This window comes from Pituophis catenifer, unplaced genomic scaffold, assembly GCF_029215685.1.
Source record: "Pituophis catenifer annectens isolate HBS135680 unplaced genomic scaffold, rPitCat1.0.hap2 SCAF_8, whole genome shotgun sequence".
Classification (NCBI taxonomy): domain Eukaryota; kingdom Metazoa; phylum Chordata; class Lepidosauria; order Squamata; family Colubridae; genus Pituophis; species Pituophis catenifer.
The window spans coordinates 178,982-188,991 of NW_027256888.1; the positions used below are offsets into that span (position 1 = coordinate 178,982).

At 59.0% G+C, this 10,010-nt stretch overlaps 1 protein-coding gene across 1 annotated transcript; it reads left to right on the forward strand.

Moving 5' to 3' along the window:
* The first annotated feature begins 1,429 nt into the window (after positions 1–1,429).
* On the forward strand, positions 1,430–4,955 carry MSX1 (msh homeobox 1). The gene is made up of 2 exons (XM_070948520.1): positions 1,430–1,859; positions 4,519–4,955. Exons 1-2 carry the CDS (start codon positions 1,430–1,432, stop codon positions 4,953–4,955), a joined length of 867 nt encoding a protein of 288 aa, XP_070804621.1.
* Positions 4,956–10,010: the final 5,055 nt, after the last annotated feature.

Here is a 10,010-nt window from a genome sequence, read left to right on the forward strand (position 1 = left end):
AAGCCCCCTCCCCCTCCGTAGAGGGGCAGCGGGCCTGATCCGTCGCGGAAAGGCAGGGATCTAGCGAGCTGTCAAGGGGGGGTCCGACCGCCTGGGAGAGCGACCAAACGCTGAGGTCGAACCGACGGCGGCAGTCCAAATTCCCCCGTGGAAAACGGGCGGGGAGTGCCGTCCGCCGGAACTTGCCAAATCAGCCGGCCTTTGGCCGCTTCCCGGAAAGGACAGGCGGCGTTCGCCGGCAGAATTCGCGGAAAAAAGGAGGCCCCGCGACCCGCCTCGAGGGACGCGGCGGCTGAGTCCTCTCGTTCTGCGCTCCAGCGACCCGCAATTCCTTCCGTCGGAGCCGGGCGGTGGCTGGAGGAGCCGCTTGCCCGGGCCAGAGGAGAGGGGCGGGAAGGGCAGACCAGAGGAGGTGGGTGTTTCCTAGGGCGCACCTTCCGGCCCTTGCGTGATCCCTCCCCTCCTCGCCCCATTTTCCAGGGGAGACCTGGGAAACCTGTTTTCAAAATCACTTTTGCGATCCTCGAAATCGAAGAACCGTAAAACGGCTACGGATTGCCTTTTCTCTGCACGAGGTAAAGCAGATGCACGTAATGCAATCGCCCCCCGACGACTACTAAATTCCCGAGGCCGCTGGAGATGGTTGCTGACTCAAGGGCCAAAAATGCTTCAATAAATCTGGAACGAAGTTCACCGCAACACCTTCGGCTTCCAAAAGAGAGCGCGGATAAACCCCTCGCGGGGAGGCAGCGCCCTCTCCTCCCTTCCGAGAAGGGAGGAACAGGAGCGGGGAACAAGAGTGGGGATTCCTCGCGTGCTCGAGGGATGGAGGGGTTGTCCGGTACTCAGCCCGTCCCCGGAGGGTGGAAGGCCGGCCCCCGAAGGGTCCCACCGCTGGCGCAAGCCGGGACGGGATCCCGGCCGCCGACGGACTCCATCGCACACGGTGGATCTGCGGAATTTGGCAGCTCAGCTACCAGACTTGCGTGGAAGGGAAACCCCGAGGCCGCCGACGGGGCCTTTGCTGGAGGAAATCCCTTGAAAGGAAGGGGCTTTATTCGGGGTGACCATGCGCGGCGGCGGAGCGAAGCGAAGCGAGACCGCGCGGCTCCTTCTCCTTCACCTCCGCTAGACAGCCAGCCAAGGCAGGAACGGCCACCGGGAGCGGCATCTCCTCAGTGAGCAAGTCCAGCAAGGGGTCGTTGGCCCCGCCGCCCGCCCTCCCCTCCCCACCCGGGACCCTCGCCGCGCGCCGCGTCCAATGGGAAGGCAGAGACCCACCCCTCGGCGCACGGATTGGCCGCCGGGACAGGCGCCTCGCTTTATTAGCCGCGCCGCGGAAAGTGTCCCGGAGTGCAGCCGCGCGCGGTCCCGCCCGCGCCGTCGCCCTGGCCCGCTCCATGCGCGCCCCCCGCGCCGCCGCCGCTGCATGGCCCCCGGGCCCGCCATGACTTCGGTGCAGTGCACAGCCCGAGGCGAGGAACCGCCGGCCCAGGCCCGCAGCAAGGCGGTCCCTGGGGGCGCCATGCGGGGCGAGGAGGAGGAGGAGGAGGAGGGCGAGAAGCCTCGCGCGGCTCTGCTGCCCTTCAGCGTGGAGGCGCTCATGGCCGAGCCCCGCAAACCCGGCAGCGGGCCCCGCGACGGGCTGGCGGAGCGCGGAGGGCACGCGGCTCGCCCGCCCGCAGCCCCCAGTCCCCGGCCGGCGAGGGCCTCCGCCTCGCCACCGGTCCTGCCCAGCCCGTTCGGCGTCGGAGCCTTCGTGAAAGTTCCCGAGGAAACTCTGGTCAAGGCCGAAAGCCCGGAGAAGGCCGACCGCTCGCCCTGGAGGTCCGCCCGCCGCTTCTCCCCGTCGCCGCCAAGTAAGTGGCCTCGCCGCCAGCAACCCCGGGAAGCCCCCTGCTCGCCGCCGGTGCCCGCCCGCCCCTCGCCCCGTCACCGCCGGGAGGGAGCCCAAGGCCGAAACGGCCGCTACACAGGCGACTCCTTTGTCGGGGGAACCCGCTTCCAACTCGGCTGAAGGATGCTCGCCCGGCGCCCTGGGGGCTCGGCACGGCTGCCAATCCGGTTCCAGGCCCCTTAGCGCCTCGGTTCCTCGTCTTGCCTCCTGAGAAAGAGCTGCCCCTTCCCGTAGCTCAGCCCGCCCCACAAGCGGGGTGCCCCGAGAGCTCCCCTGCGGAAAGACCTGGGGTCCTGCCCGGGCCCCTTGCGGGGTCTCACCTCGGCTGCAAGGCGGCCTGCTCAGGCATCTCTCCCCAGAACCGCTGGCTGATCAAAGGCTCCGAGGACCCTCCGGCTGCCCCGATGCTTGCTTCGACTTTTGCTGCCTCCCTGCCTCTTCCCAGCCCAGAGTTCCTTCCAAGGTCTGGGTTGACTCCACTCCCACCCCAAAGGCTGTTCCCAGACTGAGGCCAGTGAGAGGTTCTGCTGGAGAAAATGCCCGGTTGCCTCAGAGCTGTGCAACCCCTTCCCAGCTCTCCCCTCCCTCCAGAAGCCACACTGGCTGCGCGGAGTGGGCTTGGCAGGTGGACCCGATCGGAATCAGCCCAGCCCCCCCCCCGATTTATATGCGCAGCAGAAACCCAGCGGCGTTTCCGGCCCCCCAAGAGCTGGAGCAGATTTGCCTCAGGGAAAGTAAATCCCTGAGACCCCGAGAGGGGAGAGAAGCCCAGCCAGCACCGCTTGCTCCTCCTGGGCCTGGCAGCTGATATGGTGTGTTGCCTTGATTCCCCAGTTAGCCGGTGCCTTGGAGTTAGTTTGAAAACGATGCTGTCCAAATTACCTGCCTGGATGGCCTCAGAACTATTTCTTGTAGCCTTCCAGGTATTTTCTGCTCTTGAGTCAGATGGGAGTTTCTCTCCTGCTTTAGACAGAATTAAATGGCAGGGAAGAAAATCGGTAGAAATCAGTGAAGGACAGTAGTTGAAGTGAAACGAGAGTATTATCGCCCTGGCTTAAAATTGGGGGCGTTAAGCAAAACAAAATAGGGGGGATGAAGCCAATCTGGCTCCTCCTGGAAGGACTTGGCTGCATTATTCAAAAGGAGTTGGGCAGCCCCTTTTCCAACCAAAGTTTTATGAAACAGCATTGAGGCTTAAAAAAAATGTGTCAGAAAAGTGTCTATCAACTCCTTCTGCTTTCCTACTACCATCGACTCAGATAGCTTATTTCTCGGGGAATGTCTCTGGAGATTCTCAGTCATCCAGGCCAAGGTTATCCCAAAGGTGCCTTTTTCGGGAGGCAACTGGACTTCCTTGTTTTTCTTTGAAGACCTTTTGCTTCTCATCCAAGAAGCTTCTTCAGCTTCCCCACCATCCAATCAGAGAAAGAAAAACAAGGAAGTCCAGGTGCCTCCTGAAAAAAAAAAGCCGCTTTGGGATTCCTAGAGGAAGTGTGCACAACCGCACTGCGACCCCCTTTGTTCTCCATGTAAGTGAAGTGGCTCTCTCCCTTGCTCAGTAGGAAGATCCAGAGTGAATCCGATTTATTTATCTCTTATTTATATGGCTGCCTGTCTGTGGCCAGCAACAACATTTCTTGAAATCAGAATGAAGATAAGCCAGAGAGATCCCATCTGCCCTTCAAGGCACAGCTTCTGCAGGGAGAACCTCCAAGTCTGCTCCTTGGCACCACGAAAGTGTAACAATGCCCTGTTTGAGCAGGCCGAGGAAGGAAGGAGCAACACCCCTTTGTATCTGCAATGGGGGGCAAGCTGAAGTGGGGAAGGGGGCAGAGGGGCTCTCTTTCCCCATCTCCTCCCAATTCGCGGCTCTCTTCCCATACAAAAGCCACAAGTCTTTAGCCCAAGATGTTGGTTGGCAAGAGGCCGGGCTCTTTCAGCCCCAACACTCTTGGGGTGCTTCCTTTCTCTGGCCGAGGGAAAGGCCAGCCAGTTTGCTTTGGCCTGGCCCTCCTTTCCAAGCCCAACCGGGAGGAGAAGGCTTGGGGCTTGGGGGGGGGGGTCCTGTCACCTTCTCCATCTAAGAATGAAACGGGTGGTCAAAAGCCGTCCTACTACTCCAGCTCTAAAGCAGGCCCCTTCCTCTCTCTTTTTCCTTCTGGGAATTTCCGGAGGGAAAGGGGAACCCTCCCGCCTTTTAAAGCTCGAACCTCAGGTGGTCACCTAAAATCACTCAGAAACTCCCCGCCTCCATCACAGAATAGATTCTGACCTCAACCTCCAGGCAATTTCACTTGGATTCTGAGCCAGGGCAGGAGAAGGAACGCTGGGAACTGCAAGGGCAGGATTCTTGCGTCTTGGAATCGCGCTGATCTCGGGACATTCGGCGGCACTCGGAGCCTTTCAACCCGGGGCACTTTGCAGATAAACCAAACCAGGACCTGAGCCCAGGGCGGGCGGGGGGCTCCGCACACTGATCCGCTTCCCGGACGGACGGTAAAGGAGGCGCGGTAGAGACGGGCTGGGGGGAAAGCGGAGGCAGTGGGCCTTCGGACGGGGTGGGCCGGACTGTCCCTAAACGATCGCGCTCTCTCTCTCTTCCCCACCCCCCTTCCTCGCAGGGCGCTCCAGCCCGCCGGCCTGCACGCTCCGCAAGCACAAGACGAACCGTAAGCCCCGGACGCCCTTCACCACAGCTCAGCTCCTGGCGCTGGAGCGCAAGTTCCGCCAGAAGCAGTACCTCTCCATCGCCGAGCGCGCCGAGTTCTCCAGCTCGCTCAGCCTCACCGAGACACAGGTGAAGATCTGGTTCCAGAACCGGCGCGCCAAGGCCAAGCGGCTGCAGGAGGCCGAGCTGGAGAAGCTGAAGATGGCCGCCAAGCCGCTCCTGCCGCCCGCCGCCGCCTTCGGCCTCTCCTTCCCTCTGGGCAGCCCGGCCGTGGCCGGTGCCTCTCTCTACGCCTCCGGAGGCCCCTTCCAGCGCGCCGCCTTGCCCGTGACGCCCGTCGGGCTCTACGCGGCCGCGCACGTCGGATATAGCATGTATCACCTGGCGTAGGCCGACAGCAGGAACAGCCCGGACCCTCCGCTGCCCTGGCGGAGCCGCCCTGGCCGGACAGCCCTTCGGAAACGCCGCGGCCCTTGGCTGCCTCCCCGCGAGGAAGGAGCGCAGCGCCCCGTGTACAATACTGTACAGTCGAAAAAGTTATTATCGTTTATATTAATAGCTATATTTGATAAATAAATTAATTTTAAACGACAGCGGGGTGACCGGGTTGGGCGCTGCCTTCGTCCCACCCGACCTGCGGGATCTCCGCGTCTCTCTCTCTTCCGCGGTGGTTTTGGTTGCCGGCCTGTCCTGCGCTCTGAGTTAAGTCCCGGTTCCGCTCCCCCCGGCCGCTTTAGCCGCCCGTCTAAAGGGGAGTGGATTAACCCTGCGGAGAGGGACCTTTGGTTCACGTGAGAGCAGATCCACAGGCCCGAGTGGGAAGCGAGACTGCCGTCGCCCAGTTTGCTCCGCGTGGCGCCTCCGAGCCCTTCTGTTCGTGGGGGGATTCGAAGCTCCGACGAGCTTCAGCAGTCTCGTTTTTCCTCAGATCCGACAGCGTTGATCAAAACCAGTCGGCCCTTTGCGAATGAGAGGTGCACGGAGCCACGCTTACCCTTGAAGAATATGTACTGTGCCCCCAATTAAGCAAAAATTCTTCCTTTACCAGTTTACTTGGAAGTAAATTCTATCGAATTCAGAGAGACCTTCTCCCAAGTAAATGTAATCCGCGCCAGGTTTAATTTCCAGGGAACATTTGCTAAAGGCAACGGGGCTTTCGTGAGATGTCGAGGGAACCCTTCAATGGGCCCAAAAGCTATCGTCGCCCGACGACCAGCACACCTGGCCCAAGGAGAGCGGGCTTGGTCCCTGGAGGGAAGGCAGGAAGTGGAGAGGACAGAATCGCGCCGCCGCCCACAGAAAGGTCGGGATGGGAACCTCCGCGAATCCGGGGAGGCCAGCAGCTCTTTCCGCCTCGGTCTCTCCCGAAAAGTGGACTCACGGCCGGCCAAGTCTCGGGTTAAGTGGCGCGGCCAACCGGCCTCTGCGGCGCTCCCGCCTGACCAAGACGTGCAGGGCGAGAGGCGATTCTGGCTCCGCCTGGAGAAGGCAGAGTCCGCCCGCAGCCTCGGGGCCGGCTTCTCTGAGGGCTCCCAGACCCATTTTAGCGCGGCGATTGCGGAGGGGCTGGGGGGGAGGTTAGTGAAGACTGGGCGGGCCCGGGAAGCGTAGCCTGCTTGATCCATGGCCGGCGGGGGAGACGGGGGCGTGGACCTGCCCGGGAGGCTTCCCGGCAGCGAGGACGAGAGAGGGAAAGCAGGAGCGCCCGCCGGACAGGGCTTGGCCGGAGAGCCTCCTTTGCGGGCGACGCCGCCGCTAGTTGTCCCTTCCGTGTGCGGAGCGAAGCGCTCGTGGGAGGCAGCGCTTCGATTGCGCCGTGGAAGCGCCTCCCGAGAAGCCGCCTTCGGTCTTTCAGGTGGCGGATCCGGGGCTTGAAAAGAAGCCGGGTCTCCTGCTGCGTCAACGGAGAGGTTGACGCAGCAACCTCGGAATTTCTAAAAGCAGCGGCTGTAGATGCACCGCTGAAATGTTCAAAGCCCAACTTCCTAGCTTTTTGAAATGCTCTAACCTTGGACTTTTCTAAAAGGGGAGAAAAATATCACCATGCAATCTTAGGTTTGGGGGGGTCTCCCAAGGCCGTCCACTCCACCGGCCGCCCCGTCCAGAAGCCCAGATTCGGGAGGGCTGCCTGGCTTCCACTGGAGCCCATCTATGTCCGCGAGCCGCCCTTCCCCTTCCCCCTAGGCCTCAGCCTGGGCCCCCTCTACGACCCGGAGGAGCATTTTTTAAAAGCTTCCATCGGGATCTCTTCCTGGAGCTGAAATCCTTGCTGTCTGGAGGAAGAGAGAAGCCGCGACCTCTTCTTGCGGAAGATTCCCCGCCGGGTTCCAAGAGCGCGATCACCAATCGGCCACCTCGTCCTTCCCGGATCCTCCTGGTTGCCGTGATCTCTCTCTGAACGCTCCTTCAAAGGTAGGGCCGAGATTCGGCCTTGGGGCTCCGGCTGTGGTCGGAAGGAAGCAGAATGAAACGGGGCGATGTGGGAAGGGCGCTTCTGTTCCCGCTGCCGGCTCTCCAGCCTCTCTTGCTGTGGTGAAGGCAGCTCCGAGTATCGGAGGGACTCATCGCGCTTCCAAAGCGTTTCTGGCCTGGCACGAACACAGCCCCCGCGCTATCCACTGAGGGGCCATAAGTTGCACCTAGCCTGGCACCCAGTCCGGTCAGTTGTTGCGGGAAGGCCGGCTGCTCTGGCGGCGCCCGTTGTCCACCATAGGTGGTCCTCATTTCATGAGCATCATTCAGGGACCGAACTTACAACTCTGCTGAGCCAATGATAGGTAGGGCGGTCCTCACAGTTACATCCGTCGCAGCGTCCCTGCAGTCACGCGAGCAGAGTTGCTGGTTCGATTCATTGCTGGTTTTTCTTTGCCGGCTTCCGACAAGGCCCATGCCAGCTTCCCCGGGTCTAGAGGGGCAACTAGCAGGAGGTGGCACGAGAGGACCACGTGACATTCTTGCTTGGGCACCGCGATGGTTTCCTTCCTGACAGCAACAGAGACTGCTGGGCTTTCCATCCCTAACGGCGCGGTCACGTGATGTGCCCTTCAGGATTGCCTGTGGCAACTACTGCCTTTAGGGACGGCTGCCTGTAATTTGGCTGGTCCCCTTTAAAGCCGTCTAGCAGCCCTCCGTCTCGTTCCACACACAATTCATTTCTTTGCCTATGGAGATTCTCAGTCGTCCAGCTCACGGTTGTCCCAAAGGTGCTTTTTCCCAAAAGGCAACTTTTCAAGGAAGACGTTCGGCTTCTCATCCAAGAAGCTTCTTCAGACTCAACTGAACTGAAGAAGCTTCTTGGATGACAAGGGAAACATCTTCAAGGAAAATTGCCTTTTGGAAAAAGCACCTTTGAGACAATTCATTCATCAACTGATTTTGAATCTCCTTGTATTTCGCCCTTATGAGTTCCCCAAAGTTACCATCCTTTCCTGATCAGGTAGATTTTATGAGGGTCGCGTATCTCCTTCCTCACTTTGCTGCCGGGTTGCATGGTGCTTCCCCCATCAGAGGCAGCTTCAGTCTCTAGGGTCTACTGAACTGACCCTCCCCCCATCGACTCCTCTGATCCATCAGCACAAAAAAGGGGGAGAGTGACAGCCATCGAGGCCCAGGCAGGAGACAGCTCAGAAACCCTGCAGGAGAGGTGAAGTTATCACCATCATCCAAAACTATGCTGACTGGAATTTACTTGGGACCACTGGTTGCAAGATCAAGGCATCCAGATCAAAACAAGTTTCCTGTTGCTCAAATTTGTCCAATGAAGGAGAATATTGACATGAGGGGTCCTTGGTGCTCTCGGAGCTTGGTGGGTTTCTTTTATATTCTAGGGGTTTGCCCTGTCAGCGTTGGTGGGGGCAGTCTGGGAGATTTTGGTAGGTAGTTTGGGTAATGAAATGTCTGCAAGAAAACAACCAATATCAGAATTTGTCCATGAGAAAAGTCAACATGGCTGTTTCACTTTATTCATTTTAGGGCAGTTTATTTGCCAAGGGTTTTATGCCTCAGAAGACAGTATATTTCAAGTGGAAACCACCAAACCCACCTCTTCCCATGTTAGGCAGCCTGGAGAGGTTATGGGTAGAGAAAAATGGCACTGCAGCCCTCTGAATGTCTGCTAGAGTCACCAGCCCTCAGAAAGGAGGCCAGGGTGAGCCAAGTGGCTGCGAGATAAGCCATCACCTGATCCCCAGATTTCCATCAGACCCTTGTGCATTTTTATATTCATTGAAATATGTTACAATCACTTGTTCTTTATGATGGCGCATCCAACCAGTTTCACTGATGTGACCTTAAATTGCTGCTCTGACATTTTAATTCTACCTGAAGAGATTTAATAAGTGCAGAGACTTTTCCAGTAGACTCTGGCCTTGATGCCCAGAGCATTTGCAGATCTCACCCAGGCTATCTCAAGGCTTCCCCCACCAGTTTTTTTCTTTTTTCTTTCTTTCTCTTTCTTTCTTTCTTTTCCTTCCTCCTTCCTTCCTTCCTTCCTTCCTTCCTTCCTTCCTTCCTTCCTTCCTTCCTTCCTTCCTTCCTTCCTTCCTTCCTTCTCTCTATTTGGGGAAAAGATACTTTGAGAGTCAGATGGGTGAATCCGGCCTGCATATCCCCCCCCCCACTTGACGCTTCTGAAAGAGGGACTTTCCCTCTGCTGGTCCCTCTTCCTGTCCTGCTCTCCGCTCAAATTGGCTGCCTGGGGTTCATCAAGCAGGTGAGATTCAACCCACCCACCTACCTACCCACCGCCGCTTTGGGTTGCTGCATGCAAATGACGAAAAGAGGCGGGGCTCTTTGGGGCGGCAAAGAGAGAGAGAGAAACAAGTCGAGGGGACAAAATTTCTCTCTCCCGGCCTTATCAGGGGCGCCTGGGCTTTGCCTCGTGATTTATACTTCGGGCTCTTTCCACCCCATTGGGCAATCTTCTTCCAGCTGCTTTTCTGAGGAAATAAATGACTTTTCTGCTTCCTTTGAAACGAGGCCCTTCTGGACTCCTCTCCGGTTTGGCTGGGGCTCCGGCATTTTGCTCAGCTAAGAGTGTGAATCTGTGCAAGAGGTGGGCGTGGTCCCTGTGGGCACGGCAGAGGGAGGGCACCCACAAGTGCTGCCAAGACAGGCACCCAAACTCTCCGGGTCCTGAGCTGCTCCTGGTTGGGCTCACCTTTTCCCGCTGGGCCGGCTCTCTGCGAACGGAGCTCCTTCCTCCCCGCGGGCCAGCCGAGGCTCCTCCTCAAGTAGAAGGGGTGCGTGGGATACCCTGCTCCCCTCTCCTCCCGGCTCTGGTTTTCCCAGATTCCAACGGCGCGTCACCCGAGAGACTAGCGCTTTTCGTGGCTCCTTATGTGGGGACGACGTGGAATTTGCCCACAGCCCTCTGGGGCCCAGTCTTGAGCCTCCTTCGGAGGGGGAGGGGGCTCAAAGGAGCCAAGAGGTAGCCACAGCCCTGGG